The 16,795-nt window shown below is 45.3% G+C and overlaps 1 protein-coding gene across 2 annotated transcripts in view; it reads right to left on the bottom strand.

Annotated features, from left to right (window-relative positions):
* Positions 1 to 2,984, bottom strand: part of UVRAG (UV radiation resistance associated) — a 99,504-nt gene extending 96,520 nt beyond the window's left edge. For both annotated transcript variants that reach the window (XM_009566423.2, XM_054085909.1), the window contains exon 1: positions 2,794 to 2,984. In XM_009566423.2, the coding sequence (XP_009564718.2) occupies positions 2,794 to 2,874 (81 nt within the window). In that variant the 5' untranslated portion in view covers positions 2,875 to 2,984. The remainder of the gene's footprint in view (positions 1 to 2,793) is intronic.
* Between the last annotated feature and the right edge of the window lie 13,811 nt (positions 2,985 to 16,795).

Here is a 16,795-nt window from a genome sequence, read left to right as displayed (position 1 = left end):
TGAGCTCCTGAAAGATCCACAGCTCCCTGGGAAGTTCATCTAAAGCAGTGCTTATATTTATGTTCAATAACGAAACAGGCCCACATTTTAGAATAAGTACTTGCTTTCAAATTGAAGTCCATGCTTGCAAGGCTCTGGTGGCCAAAAGCCATCTCATTCTCTCCCTCTGCCCCTAAGCAAATGTCTGGTAAATAAGGTTTATCCAAGGAACAGTTACAACTTCATCACAAATTGATATTTATTGATTCTTCTCTAGTAACTCTTTGTTTTCACACCTGGAAGCATGTAGTTCAAGTAACTCAGGTCATGTTTCTACTTCTTAGTAACGTCACCTGCACCAGGCAACAAACCAAAACTCCAGTGCAGACTCGCATCTTACAGTATTTCTAAAGAAAATTATGCCTGCACTAAGCAATTATTCCCCTCTCTACCACCACTACTTAAGTTGATAAGACCCATACAATAAACGCCACTGCATGCAAGAGGGGAAAAGGGCACAAACTTCATTTGATATGGATTGCTAAACCCTCATGCAGAGCCTGGCCTTCCTCACTTAACCTTGCTCCTAGTGGTCTCCAAAATTAAAACATGGAACGGTTGCCCAGTAAACCAAAAGCCAGCTATCACCAAACAGCAAAAACAGAGTCAGCTGAAGGAAGGATGTGATGGGGAGGGAACATTTCACCACTTTTCTGAATATACAGTACATTTTATCCATGCTCATCCCCAACCCTGTTAAAAGAGACAGCAAGAGAGAAGGGGGCACACCAGCAGCTCCTGCCCCATCAGGTACCCATGCTTAAAGCCAGTTTATCTGGGTGTTGTCTGTGCTGCAATTCCCAGCTTCAGTTTGTACCCAGAACCTCTATGGGCACAGCAGCAGCCTCTCAGTGAGAGGGGACACCTACACCCCCGTCTTGACTCCCAAGTACTAGGAGGAGAGGGGTACTGACCCCTGCCTCCATGCAAAGGGGACCTCACCCCCCTCACTTTCCTACCAGCCAAAAAGAAGGGTGCCAAAATCCCCTCATCTCAGGGACCTTCCTTCCATCACCTCAGGAATCTGACTTGGACATCCTTGCACCTCAAGGAATACTCCCTTACACCTCAGGGAACACACACACATACACCCCACAGTGCACTCCACACCTCAGGGAACACCCCCACTTTCTTCTGCTTAGGTCAGCCCAAACCTCAGGAAGCACCCCTCTTCACTGTGGGGTACCCCACACTTCAGAGAGCACCCCCATCACCTCAGTGTACCCTACATCTCAGGGAGCACCTCCTTTCACACCAGGACACCTCTCACCTCAAGGAGCCCCCATCTTTGAGGAGGCCAAGGGGAGACCTTATTGCTCTCTACAACTACCTGAAAGGAGGTTGTGGAGAGGAAGGAGCTGGCCTTTTCTCCCAAGTGACAGGGGACAGGACAAAGGGGAATGGCCTGAAGCTCCACCAGGGGAGGTTCCAGCTGGACATCAGTGAAAAATTTTTCTCGGAAAGGGTCATTGAGCTCTGGAACAGGCTGCCCAGGGAGGTGGTTGAGTCATCTTCCCTGGAGGTGTTTAAAGGACAGGTGGAAGAGGTGCTGAGGAGCATGGTTTAGGGATTGTTAGGAATGGTTGGACTCGATAATCCAGTGGGTCCTTTCCAACCTAATGATTCTATGATTCACCCCACAGTACCCCACATCTCAGGAAGCACCCTCACATCTCAGAAAACACACCCCTCTTTCTTCAGCTTAAGTTAGCCCAAACCTCGGAAAGCACCTCCCTTCACCTCGAAGAATCCCACACCTCAGCGAGCACCTCCTTTCACCCCAAGATACCTCCCTCCTCAAGGAGCACACCCATCTTCACCCCAAAATACCCCAGACCTCAGGGAGCCCCCCCTCACACCTCAGGGTACTCCGCAGCTCAGGGAGCACCCCCATCACCTCAGTGCATCCTACAACTGAGGGTGCACCCCTCTTCAACCCAGGGTACCCCACACCTCAGGGCATCTCATTTTGCAGGGAACAACCCCACATCTCTGGGAACATCCCCCTCTTTCTTCAGCTTAGGTCAGCCCAAACCTCAGGAAGCACCTCCCTTCACCTCAAAGTATTCCACGTCTTGGGGAGCAAATCCATTCACCTCAGGGACCACCCCTCGCCACCTTGGGGTACATTCACCTCAGGGAGCACCTCCTTTTGCCTCAAGATACCTCCCACCTCAAGGGGCACCTACCTTCACCCCAAGATACCCCATAGCTTCGGGAGCACCCCCACATCTCAGGGCACTACACAGTTCAGAGGGCAGCTCCCTTCACTTTAGAGTATCCCACACCTCGGGGAACAACCCCTTCACCTCAAAGAGCACCGCTCTTCACCTCGGGGTACCCCACACCTCAGGGAGCACCCACACACCTCAAGGCACCCCATTTCTCAGGATGCACCCCACAGCTCAGGGAACAACCCCTCTTTCTTCAGCTTAGGTCTGCCCAAACCTCAGAAACCACCCCCTGTCCATTAGAGCACCCAACACCTCGGGGAGCTCCCCCTTTCACCCCAAGATACCTCCCACCTCAAGGAGCCCTTCCCTTCACTCCAAGATACCCCACGGCTCAGGGCGCACCCCCTTTCTCCACAGGATATCCCTCACCCCAGGGAAAGGCTCTCTTCGCCTTAGGACACCCTACACCTCGAGACACCCCATTTCTCAGGGGACACCTCATTTCACCCCAGGGTGCCCCACACCCCAGGGAACCCCTCCTTCACCCCGGGTGCCCTCCACCCCCCAGGCCCGCCCGTACTTGCTGCGAGGGCAGCTCCACGTGCAAGGCCCGGGTGGCGGAGCCCGGGGCTAAGGCCGCGGGGCCGGCGGCCGAGCTCATCCTGGCGGCGGGGCCGGGGCGCCGCGGACACGCAGGGGTTAATGGCGGCGGCGGCGGCGCCGGCCCGGGCCGCACGCTACGGAGCCATATTACCGCAGTGCCGGGGGGCGGGCGCGGGGGCGGGGCCGGGGCACGGCGCCGCTTGCTCATTGGTCCGCGCCGCGCGGGGGCGGGATCTCGAGCGCGCCCATTGGCTGCGAGCGGCGCCAATCAGTGCGGCGCTCCGCCGACGCCGTCCAACCGCCGGAGCGCGAGCCGGGGCCGATTGGAGCGCGGGCTTCCGGGGTCGGGACGGCGCCCAAAGGCGTGGCTGCTGATTGGCCAACGCGGGATTTGATTGACAATCCGCGGCCCACGTCACGTGCGCGGGAGCTGTTTATGTCACGTGGTGAGGCGAAAATATTTTGCTGGGTGGGGGGCGGTGTTGCCATGGCAACGGGGAGCGGCTCCGGCCGTGCTGAGGGGCGGGGCTCTCGTGGCACATCAGGTCACGTGACTCACATCACAGTTGCCGTACACGGCGTCCAGCCCGCCGCACATGGCACCCACCTGCCCCACATCGTAGAAACTCACTCCACATGGTATCCACCAGCCCCACGTCATACGAACTCACCCGAGATGGTATCCATCAGCCCCACATCATACACACCCGCCTCACATGGTATCCACCTGCCCTACATGGCACCCACCTACCCCACATCAGACCAGCCTGCCCCACATGGCACCCACCAGCCCCACATCATGCAAACCCACCCCACATGGTATCCACCTGCCCTACATGGCACCCACCTACCCCACATCAGACCAGCCTGCCCCACATGGCACCCACCAGCCCCACAATGAATTCACCAGCCCCACACCACATCCATCTCCCGCACATTGTATCCACCAGCCCACATCACACCAGCCTGCCCCACATTGCATCCATCAGCCCCACATCACATCCAACTGCCCCACCTCACAGCAGCCTGCCCCACATTGCATCCACCAGCCCCACATCACACTGGCCCAAACCACCCCACCACACACCGTCTCACCCCACATGGTGCCACCCCACATCAGGCCAACCCTAATGACAATACATGCCAGGACCACCCAACGCAACCATCTCCCCAGCACCCACTGCCATCCCACCCCACGCAGGTTACATCCATCCTGGCCAGAAAGACCATCCCCACCAGGGTGGCACCATCCTTACAATCCCTACATACCACGCAGCACCGGGAACGCCAATCCTGTCCCCTCACCCTGCTGGGGCCACTCATCCACACCGTGCCCTGAAGTGCCTGGCCATTGTAGGCAGCCGCACTAGAGACGCTCATCCCCATCTCACTGCCAAGGACCAACACAGTCCGTGTGGAAAGAAACACCCGTCTCTGCACTGTCAGGAACACTCGTCCCGCCACCCCAGCAGCAACACTGGAAATGCCTGTTCACGCCAGGCTGGAAGGGTTGAGCATCACGTGCAATGCTGGAAAGTCCTGTCCTCCTCTTCTCTTCTCCTCCTGTCTTCCTTTCCTCCTGTCCTCTTGTCCTCCTCTTCTTTTATCTTCTTGTCCTCAACAGCTTCCACACCACTGAGAGCTTCTCCACTGGAGGACCAGCAAGCCTTCATTCTCCTGCATTAGTGGAGCTTTTCCACTGGAGGACCAGCAAGCCTTCATTCTCCTGCATTAGTCAATATCAATTGGATATTGAATAGTGAACTCATTAAAACTAGGGGAAAAAAGGGGAAGATTAATGAAAAATGAAGTGGAAAGTCAAGTTTTCTGGAGTTTGATGGCTATCCTTGCAGTAGTCGCCATCTTTCATTCCTCTTTTTCCCTTACAGCCAATTGCCACAGTTTGCCTTTCTCCAAAGTATTTCCTAAGAGCGGAAAACGGAGCTGCCAAACTCTCTCTTGAGGTAATTCCCTGTTTCACACACACAAGGACATGGGGGAATGGACTTTTTTTACCAAGTTGTGTGATTCTATATGTGGTTGCCTAAAAATTTCTTTGCCTTGAGCTTAAGTTTCAGTCATTGAGCCTGTGAGCCTGGAGTTGTGCTTGAGTTCTGGATGTTGCTCTCTCTGATTAGGACTTATTGCAACACAGTGCCTTTTTTTTTGGAAGCTCTGAGAATCAGTGCGTCTCCATTTTCTCTTCTTATGAAAAAAAAAACTCTACTATTTCAGTATTTTCAGTAGCAAAGTGCACATCTTTTTCCGTCAGGCAGGCTCCTGAGCCACGTTGTGGAGATCAAGAGGTTCAAACATAGTAATTTTAGACTTGTTATATCAGTTTGATTCACCTCCTGGTTTCTGGCTCATTGTAATACTTTTGAACTTCTCATCTTCCCCTTGGAGCATCCAAACTTGCTTTTTACAATGAAATTTGAGAGGGTTTTTTTTGTCCAAGATGTGAAAAATGCACTTGGAGTGACAAAAATTATCATAAAATCATTAGATACGGGAATGCGTTATGAACCTGAAACTCTTTAGATACGCTTCCTCCAGTGAACAAAACTAAATCCTGCTCAGAATTTTACATAAAATTAGAGAGGATCACAGTTGTAAGAACAGTTATTCCTAGAGATAAATCACTAAAAGCAGTTTATGGAAACAGCATGAAGATACCACTGCTTGTTTGCCTGAAACATCAAAGAAAGAAAAAAAAATTTAAGAAAAAAAAAAAATCATTTCTTGGATGATACATGACTTTTCTCTGACTCACGCTGATTTGGTGAGTTTAAAGCCCATACGACACTACCATAACAGGATTTTCCTATTTCTCTTCATTTTCACAGGCACAGAGGGCTATATCAAAACTTTCTTAAAATACTGAAGTTCAGAAGAGTCAAATAAGTTATTTAACATAGCAGCCTGTATGCCCTGTATATGGAGATAGCATTTAATTTGCTGCTTAATGTAGACCAAGAGCTCTAACCCATAATTCAGGGACTAAAAAGCAAAATTTTCCCCAGAGGAATATTCAAATATGACCCCCAAATCTCATGTTAATTTATTAATGATTTTTTATCAAGAGGAACTGATATAGCTCCAAAGAAGTCCCTGCGGATTTCCAGCTCATGCTAGCTAAGGTTTTGGCCTCATATTCTAAATTTCAGACTTAACCTTGCTTTTTGCTAGCTTAACATGGCAAAGAGCTATTTGCAAGAGCATTATAAAATGAGAAGTTTCTAGGGATAAGCCTGATCAAGCGGGAAATGTCCCTGCCCATGGCAGGGAAGTTGGAACTAGTTGGTCTTTAAGGTCGCTTCCAACCCAAACTATTCTGTGATTCTATAAGGTTTCAGGTTTATATTTGATTTTCATCAGTTTTACATTCGATTTTCATCAGCTTTGAGAGGTTGAGTCCATCCCTTGCATAGTTCACCCCATCACCTTTCAACCTGATGAGAGTCATTTAATAACCCAGATTGTGTCTGATTTGAAAAAAAAAAATCCTTTTGGGCTTAGAATAATGAGTTAATTAATAAGGATTCATGAATTGTTTTAACCAGAGTATTTGCAAGCTGCAGCCAGGGAGTGGCTTCTTTTATCCCTGTTTTATGAACAGTCGCTTGGACCAGAAGTGCTGGACCAGTATTGCCAATCTCAGCTGTATACGTGGTATTATGTGCGACCCTATGTAATTTGCCAATGCCCTAGGAAATTTTCATTTGATTTTTTTTTTACCACATAAAAAGGGCAAGTGTTATTTGTCTACCTCATTTTGAAGATCACAGCATGACCTTTATTACATCCCAGTGGATTTTCCTGCAGCTGATTATAATAAAAGATTAAATTCCTGTAGCTGCAGTGAGTACGTGGATGCACACAGCACTCCTACCACCATCAACTACACATCTGCCCAAGTTCAGTGATAAGGCTCGTACTCTAGTGGGAAGAGATGACATCCAGAGGGACCCAGATGAAGGAAGGAGGACAAAGAGATTGAGAGCAGCCCTGCAGAGAAGGACTAGGGGTACTGGTGGGTGAAAAGCTGGACATGAGCTGGCAACGTGTGCTTGCAGCCCAGAAGGTCAAACATATTCTGGGCTACTTTAAAAGCAATGTGGTCAGCAGGTTAAGGGAGGTGATTCTGCCCCACTACTCCCCTCTGGTGAGACCTCATCTGGAGTATTGTGTCCAGTTCTGTGGTCCTCAGCACAGGTAAGACACGGATCTGTTGGAGCTGGTACAGAGGGGGGCCCCAAAAATTGTCAGAGAGCTGGAACATTTCTCCTGTGAGGAAAGACTAAAAGAGCTGAGATTGTTCAGCTTGGAGAAGGCTCCAAGGAGACCTTTCTGCAGCCTTCCAGTTCTTAAAAGGGGCCTCACAGAAAAGACAGGGAGGGACTTTTTATCTGGGAGTGTTGTGATAAGATGAAGGGTAATGGTTTTAAGCTGAAAGAGGGCAGATTTAGATTAGACATAAGGAAGAAATTCTTTACTGTGAGGGTGGTTAAACACTGGCACAGTTTGCCCAGAGAAGTTGTGGATGCCTCACCCCTGGAAATCAAGGGGTTGGAGGTGGCTCTGAGCAACCTGATTTCGTTGAAGATGTCACTGCTTATGGCAGGGCAGTTGGACTAGGTGACCTTGAAAGGTTTCTTCCAGCTCAGACCATTCTATGATTCTATGATCTTCAGTTTTCTCCAAGTGAATCCAACAGGCAAATGGGAATAAAAGGAGTTTTCAAAACATCATCTGATTTACTGAACATGTCTTGTGTTCTCATGTGGCCTAAACACACCAAAAGCTCCTTAGTTTGACCTTACGGAAAGCCAGAAGCAGTTTCTTCTGGACATTTTTTTTTTTTTAAAGCAAGGCAAGAAAATAATTTAAATTATAAGTAACAGAATTTCAAAATGTGATTTTAACAAAATAGCGTGAACTATCTTAAAGAATAAAGCATTTAAAAAAAATAAAGACATTGAGAATGCTGGATGAAATACCACTTAGAAATTGTGAGAAATGCTGTTTACAAACTCACATGCCATTTCTTGGAGCACTAATATACCAGTGCTCTTTTTGCTGGTGGCTGTATTTGGGACACATAGGCTAGTATCCTTTCAAATGACATGTGGTGGAGATATATTGCCTGCAGGTCATTACAGAGATTATTTAATAGATTTTATTGCAAGTTTTGGCATGCTGGAAGCATTGGGAAAGGAAGCAATGACCTTGTGGCTAGTGGTAATTCCTATTTCTGCCATACATCGGGTCAAATGTGCTTGTTATTGGGATATGAGGTCATTGCAAAATCACTCAAACAAGCAAACATACTTCACTGATGGATGGAAGGATTCCAAACACAAAGCTAAATATTTTAAATTCGTGAGCTATTTAAAGAAGAGGAAAAAAATAAGTTTTGCAACTGAATACCTATTAAATAATGTAATTTACAGAAACAGATGTGGGGTTAAAAGAACTTGTTTAGCTTTGCCTTTGGAGAGATCAAGCTCAAGCAACAGAGACTAACAGAAGAGACTGGGTTTGTGGATGCCAAACCCTGAACCCTTCGATATCCAAGGTATTTCTAAGTGTCCATATTTCTAGGAGGCGAATATATTTGCTCCATTCCCAGAGGCTGTTTTAAGTTGCTGTAAGACACTTGCAGCTACCTAAGACTTTCTAGTCATCCCAATGCAATTCACCAGAAGCTCACAGCGAAAAGTGCAATGGAGCTCAGATCTTTTTGCTGTAAAGCCCCTTCCTTGGCTTTGAATTGAAACCAATATATGTCTGTGAGTGTCAGCCGAATATCCATTAAGATATGAGCTGGTACTGTAAAAGTACAGGTTTGCATGAAGATATTCAGAAAAATGCTGAAAATGTAACCTTCTGGAATTACAAGAGGAGTTTATTAATTTGCAACCAAATTGGCCAGTGTTTGCACTTCACCATTACTGTCAGCTGCATAAATAATTTTGTTAATTGGCTTCATTAATAAAATTTATTGTGTTTTCTGAGTCTCCCAATATAGGTAAATCCTACCTCAGATAGTGAGATTGCACTGTATTTTTTATATACCATCAAGCTGTTCTGATCAGATTATAAGCACAGAGGAGATCCCCATTCAGTAGGAGACACCTTCAAGTCAGCTCACAACAATTAGAGACAATTTCCATGGAGGACATGGAAGGGGATTCCTCCACTTTGGAGTGCAAATGATGCTTAGAAAGTCTATTATTATCCTGGTGCTTAGCTGAGCTATTAATTGCATGGAATAAACTTCCTTCTCAGACCCAAATATATATTTAAAATGAGATGGGAGAAAAAAATATATTTTAAATGAGATAGTCATGAAGGTGAGCAGCAGCAGTATTTCAGAACAAGGTGATGCCTACTTCAGCCTTTACAAGCCAGCTTTATTCCCACACCAATTAAACTGTACAAGAAGTAATTGGTGATTTTGTTGATTTCTTTACTCACTGAGTGTTTTTTTTTTTCTATGTGGACTTCAGCATTTGGCTCCAGTGCACTTCCCTTGTTAGAGTCTTCACAGCACAATTGCAAAATATGGACCAACAGCCCATAAAGCAAAACTAATTTCTGGGAAAATGCTTAGTGCTTTAAAACATATTGCTCTAAAACATATATGTATTATTTCTGTGAAACTTTCAATATACTAAAATATCGTGTTTGGGTGGAAAGGGTGTTGTTTGTTTTTCTGATTTTTTTTCAGAGTAACTTGAGAAACATGTTGGTAGACTGAATTCATCCAAACAAGATAAGCTGATCGCAAATCCAGTGAAGTCAACGGATTAAATTGAAGGAAGGAATAAATCATTATGTTAAGGTAATGAATTAGCTTAAGCAATAATAAGAATAATAAGAATAAGCTTAAGCAAATCTTGGCCAGCTTGCAGCTAGAAAGAATGTGATTGTAACAGGAGTTTTACTTGTTTACTAGTTGAAATAAGCAAGTAATCAAGTATTGTGTATCTTAAAGAAACTTATCTCTGACTGATGCTCCAAGTCACCTAAGCAGGGCTGGCTAAAAGGAAAAAGGACAGTTCTGCAGTAGAAACAAAGAACAGACCAGAGCTCACCAAGAGCACACAATGACGAAAGAGATAAGATAAAGACCCAGAGCCTTCTGAAGACACAGAGAAACTGTGATGCCCACACCGAGAGAGTGAGTGATAAACTATGATAATAAGTTCTCACAAAAATAATGAATATGTAACGTGTTTCCCCAGAATCTATATGGATATGTATGTTTAACCAGTATTTCCTGGAATCTAACCAGTATTTCCCAGAATCTATATGAATATGTACGTTTAACCGGTATTTCCTAGAATCTATGTGAATATGTATGTTTAACCACTATAAAAGTCATGTAACGAGCCTCAATGTTTGGACACATTAGGTGGAACTATCTTCTGTGTACTCCTGCACCAGTTAATGAAGAATACCTGCTTACTAATCAAATTACCAGTGATTATTGAGTTTGGCTTTTTCACAGCATCACATTTAAGCACCTTTGGTGGGGGTTTGATCAGCTATACGGTGAGAGTTTGCAAAAAAAACCCTCACCAAGTCATGCTGGCTTGGGATGAGGTTCACCGAATGGCCAGGACATCATGATGCAACTCAGTTTAGCAATGAATGCCACAGCAGTAGTTGTATCTGTATTAGCCCTAACACACTTTTTTTTCAACCTTTTTATTTTTCACCAACCTGGGATGGACTCAATCTGTTCCAACATTTCCAACCTTCTCAACTATCCTAGAAAGTTTTTCTTTAATAGTAAATCCGATTTTTTTAGTGCTGCCTTTAAAATCTGTTGTTGCTTGCCTTATTTTCAGAGAATGATGGATGCATGCGTCTAAGATACTTTGAGGACATTACACTCATTTTTGCTACAGGAATCTCATCCACGAGCTATAGCATAACCTGATACATGAACCTAATTTCTTTCTTTGGAAAAGGTATTTCAGCATGTTTACTCCTATGAAATGGTTGGCAGTCAGTTTAGCTGTTGTTTGAATTAGCTTGTTGAAAAATCCAAACAAACGCTTATTGTTAAAAAGAGCTGGAGGGGGATCAAGTGGCAGGGGGTTATAAAAACTGCCGTCAGAAGGATGTTATTACCTCATCACTGTGGCCATAAAGAAAAGCTTCTACCAGGAAAAAGTTTAACAGGTTCAATAAATGTTCAAAGAACCTCACAAAAGCTTCTCAGTTTTGAAACAACATGAGCTGTTTCTTGATGGATTATGTTTTGAGTGTGGTAAAAGAGAACTGCTGCCCCACAAAGTCATGCTGTGGTCTTCCCAGGTTTCACAAACAAGACAGAATCAGGCCAAGATAGTTTGGGATGAGGATGTTTTAAAAGGCCTCCTGGATATGGCCTATGGGATTAAAGACATGAGCCCCCGCTGTGTCTACTCAGGGACATGTCTGCATTGAACACAGGAGGTTTTGGCTTTGTGAGGACTATATGTGAGGTTTGAGAGAGGGAGCGCTTGCATTCTGCTTAATAAGGCTTGGCAAAGTGCTGTTTTGCCCTCTGGATTGCTGTTGCAACAGTTGGGGAAATGTTATTTTGGACCAGCTATAAAGTGAAGTTTGTAAGTGAACAAAGACAGCTGAACCAATATATTTAACAATACAATGAACTAAAAGGCAGAGCAAGGGAAAAAAAGGGGGGAGAGAGATTAATCAGCTTGGGACAAGGAATAGTATTTTCCAAGATTTTTTTTCCAGAGTTTTCAGCTAGTTATAGGAGAAGGCCATATCAATACTCAATGCTTTGGAATTGCACCAGGTATAAGTATTACAGCTCTTGGCTAGTGTACCACAATGATGATCTTTCTGCGGACTGTCCTAGAGGTATGCTGGTAAAAGTGGGCCACCTCTGGAACTCTGTGTCCCAACAATCATGCTTTATCTACTACTGATGTTTCTTCTTGGACTGATGACAACATGTCTACATCTTCTGTGTTGCATTTTTTAATTATAGGAGTTGGGAAATGAATTAGAAAAATGTATAAGATCATACATTGAGCTGAAGTGTTAGCCTCTGACAGCTTAAGTATATGGCACAGAAATAGGTCAAATGCTGTATTCTCGTGGGGTCATTGTTCTTTAATATAAAATTTCAGTGTATCTAACTTCAAAGGAAGACAGGGAATTGCTCTGAAAAAGGAACTGACAACAAGCAACTTCTTTGCTCTGCAATTTCTACAACCTCAGATCAGCCACTGAAGCATGTTTTATGTCAAAGAAATCGAAGAAATTAAATCTGTTACATCTTTCTGCTTGTTCACAAGACACTGAATCTGCACAGGACCATCCACACCAAAGCAGATCAGTAACCTTTCAGCATATGGGGTCCATCACACCTACCCAGCTCAAAGTGGTGATCACCAGTCACTCACTCTCACTGGAGGCTACATTGAGAGGTCATGTAAATGAGCCAAAAGATGCTTTCTGATTGATCAAGGTCAAAGATTGTATCATAGAATCATAGAATGGTTTGGGTTGGCAGGGACATTAAAGATCACCCAGTTCCAACCCCCCTGCCATGGACACGGACACCTCCCACTAGATCAGGCTGCTAAAGGGCTCATCCAGCCTGGCCTTGAACACTTCCAGGGATGGAGCATCCACAACTTCCCTGGGCAACTTGTGCCAGTGCCTCACCACCCTCATTATGGAGAATTTCCTCCTTATGTCTAGTCTAAATCTTCCCCCCTCCAATTTAAAGCAATTCCCCCTAGTCTTATCACTACATGCCTTTGTAAGAAGTCCCTCCTCAGCTTTATTGTAGGCTCCCTTCAGCTACTTGGAAGGTCGCTATAAGGTTTCCTCAGAGCCTTCTCTTCTCCAGGCTGAACAACCTAAACTCTCTCAGCTTGTCCTCACAGCAGAGGTGCTCCAGCCCTCTGATCATCTTTGTAGCCCTCCTCTGGACCTGTTCCAACAGCACCATATCCTTCTTATTGTGAGGATTCCAGAACTGGACGTAATACTCCAGGTGAGATCTCACAAGAATGGAGTAGAGGGGCAGAATCATCTCCCTTGACCTGCTGGACACACTTCTTTTGATGCAGCCCAGGATACGGTTGACCTTTTGGACTGCAAATGCACATTGCTGGCTCACGTTGATCTTCTCAACAATCAGCACCCACAAGTCCTTCTCTGTAGGGCAGCTCTCACTCATCCCCCATCCCATATTGGAACTGCAGATTGCCCCGACCCAAGTGTAGGACTTTGCACTTGGCCTTGTTGAACCTCATGAAATTCACATAGGCCCACTTCTCCAGCTTTTCCAGGTCCCTCTGGCATAGCATATGCTATATACTACTTCCTAGCCCACCTGTTCATCGAACAAGACAAGTCTCAAGACATTCAGTAGCCCAGTGACATGGTCGGGGATAAACCTGTGGTCAGGATGGAGGTCGATGGCTCTTCATGCTCCATTGTCATTACGGCTTGAAGTGCAAAAGTTCATCTGACAGTAGAGGAAACTGGCTACACCTTGACAACAGCTATCAGTGTCTATGGCAAACTCTGGCCAGAGAACTTAATATTTGGAGAACCGAACTAGTTTCCACAAAATTCATGCTGCTTAGAGTGGGAAAACAGAAATAAATTTAGCCCTGCTCTTTCTGATGCTTGTCTTGGAGGAGTTTATGAGACAGGAATATTTGTATTAAGAAACCAATAATTAGAGCAGGTCTGGGATGACATGCAATGGGGATATAAGATATTGGCAGAGGAATTAATATTTGGCTCAGTCAAACATGATGGGAGGGCCATCCTGTACTGTGTAACTTTGATCAAAGCACAACAGAGAGCACAGAGCAAAGCCTGCAACTATTTGGGGAAAAACTCCCAATGTGTGAACAGCCAGCAAGGCTCAGATCTGGAAGAAACCAGGGAACAAGTAAATGATCACACCATGGAGGCAGTTCAGATTCCCACCAGGCTTCTCTTATGGCCTTTTATAACCTGTTAAAACATTCTCACCCCCAAATCCCCCAGCCCAGAAGAATAAAAGATAACCACAAAGTAAGGCAGAGTAAGCTCTGCATTGGTATTTTTCTTCCTGCGCTTTTAGCTGCAGAAAGTGGTTCCTAAAACCCCTGGCAGAAGTAGGCAGGAAATTGCTTATTTTTGTGATTATGAGGATTTTTCTTCAGAGAAAAAAATCTCATTTAATTGAGCTGTTGCCAAATAGCATCATTTTCCTGAAGATCATTTTACAACATGAAGCTTCGAAGGATTTGCACTGTAGAAATTCATTTGTTATTCCATGTGGCGCTGCTGCTTGGGATAAATTGACACAATATTGATGTAGAGGGTAATGCATCCATTTCTGATCTGTGCCTCCTCCTCCTCCAAGGCCGTTCCTCTTCGTTTTAGTGGCTTCAGTGGTTTCAGTGGTTTCTCGGCATTGCCACTTGGCACTTTCCCAAAACGCCTTTTATTTTAACTTCTCATGGAGTTACTAACAGGCACCTCATGAGGGCAGCATGTCCTCTCTTTTTCTTTTTATTGCCACCTCTTTCATGAGAGCCTGCTCTGCTACCAGAATGAATCAAAGAAAACTGTATACTCACTACAAAAGGCTCTATTCTGATTGTACTACTTTAATTAACGAGGGTCTCAAAGCAAGCTGGTGACATTCCACCTCATGACATGCTGGTGATAGACAAAATATTGCTGCCCTGCTTTGAAGAAAGGTAGAAAGCAGTTAAGTAAATCCATGTAGCGTGCTCAGGGTGCCCTAGGGCTGGCATTCAAGGAGGGATAAAATAATTGCAGGTGGTCTGCACCCAACTGCCATGCTTTTTTCACACATTTAGTCATGTACTGGTTTTGTTCCAGTTTTGTTTGCTGGAGAGAGAGTTCTGATTTGAGATAAAGGGGACAAAATAGAACAGAAACTATGTAAATTCATGAGGAAGAAGAGGTGACAGTGAAAACTCTGCTCTTCTAGCCTGTAAGAAGGCACAAATAGGTACAAAAACAGGCTGAAAGGCCTCAAGCTACTTTCCTCTCCTTTTTTGAAGACAAGCTTTTGAGCCAAACCCCAACAACAACAGACGATAAATGTCAGGAAGGGGCAAATGAAACAAGTACTCGGAGGGTAGTGGTAAATAGTTATTTCTCAGACTGGCAACCAGTCACAGGAGAGGTTCCCCAGGGATTGATAATGGGCCTGATGCTGTGTAATATCTTCATAAGTGACCTGGATGTTGGGAACAAGAACGCCCTGATGAAGTTGGCAGATGACTCCATGTTGAAGGGGGAAGTCGACACTCCAGAGGGAAGAGATACCCTCCAGGAAGAGCTAGGCAGGCTGGAAGGGTGGGCTAGGAGGAACCTTATGAACCTCAATGAAGGTAAGTGTAAGACCTTGCGCCTGGGAATACATAACCCTGGAGAGCAGCTCTGTGGAGAAGGACCTGGGGGGGTCTTAGTGGACAACAGACCCAATACGAGTGAACAGCGTGCTGCAGCAGCAGCGGCAGACAGCAGGATGCTGGAGTCCATCAAGAATGGTATCATTCGCAGAGATAAAGAAGTCATTATCCCAGTCTGCTCAGCACATGTCAGCCCACACCTAGAGTGCTGTGTTCAGTTTAGGTCCCCACCATACAAAAAGATGCAAACAGGCTGGAGAGGGTCCAGAGAAGGGCCACTAAGATGATCAGAGAACTAGAAAACCTATCATACAAAGTAAGGCTGAGTGAAATCGGTTTGTTCAGTCTTGAGAGGAGAAGGATTAGGGAAGACCTTATTACCTACAAAAGGTGCTTACTAAGAGGGTAGAGACACTTTTTTTATAAGGAGTCACATGGAAAAAAAACCCCAAGGGCTAATGGGTATAAGTTGCTCCTGAGGAGATTCCAATTGGATTCTTGAAGAAAAATTTTCACCAAGAACAGTTAAACATTAAAATAATCTCCCCAGGGAAGCAGGAGATTCCTGTACACTGGGCACGTTCAAGGCTTAGCTTGACAGGGTGCTGGCCCATCTCATTTAAACTATCCTAAAAAGGCTGAACCAGATGATCCTTGAGGTCCCTTCAAACCTGGCGTTCTATGATTCTGGTGCAAGAAAACTGAAACCAGTAAGGGCTGGATAGAGCCCCACGCAGAGGGAGGGATAGATTTATCTGGATTCTTGCAGGTAGAACGAGGAATGTTAGGAGGACAGGGAGATCTCAAAGCACTGGAGAAGTGGAAATGCACTTAATATCAAGCTAAGCAACATCAGAGTAAGGGGAGGTTGCTGAGCTAAAGGCAAGACAAGTCCACACAAAAGCAGAGTTCCATCTCTCAAAGCTGTTCTTACAGTCTCTTTTATTAGGGCTGGTCTGTCATTGGTGGAAGCCTACCTCTTGTTATGACCAAGAGAAAAGCCTAGAAAAAAAGAAGGCAAGAGTATAGTGGTACCATCCTGACACTGTCCCAGTAACATGTAGCACGGTCACCATTGAGTCAGAGGTAATAACTTTAACTTCTATTAAAATTTAGGTTATTTCACAGTATCGTCTCTTTTGTTCTGGATGCTGTGAACATCAAAGGCAGCCCTCCCCAAGAAGCTCCTTTGTTACCTAGGCAAGGGCATAAGTAGGAAAATACAGGCATAAGGGAGCGTACCTACAGTACCAGGACACCCCCAATGAGTCTTTTGCTGAATAAAAACCCTTAAACAGATCACAAGCCAGAAACAAAGTTTAGTCAAGGCTCTTATCCCTATATTCCTAAGACTGGTGAGAGCAGGGAAAACTAGCTGCAGAAAAACAGCTTCAAAGGAGTCATTTGACCATGAGCTCAGTCAGAAGGATGATGTCCCATGTTGGTATCTTGGGCACAAGATTAGATGAAAGGAAAATTCCCCTTTTATAGACTAGTGGTAAGTAGGTAGAAAAGGTCAATATTCAGTGGCAATCTCGTGTTAAACTTTAA

This window comes from Cuculus canorus, chromosome 1 (assembly GCF_017976375.1).
Source record: "Cuculus canorus isolate bCucCan1 chromosome 1, bCucCan1.pri, whole genome shotgun sequence".
Lineage (NCBI taxonomy): Eukaryota > Metazoa > Chordata > Aves > Cuculiformes > Cuculidae > Cuculus > Cuculus canorus.
Note: the sequence above shows the minus strand (reverse complement) of the source record. Positions and strands in the feature narration are given on the sequence as shown.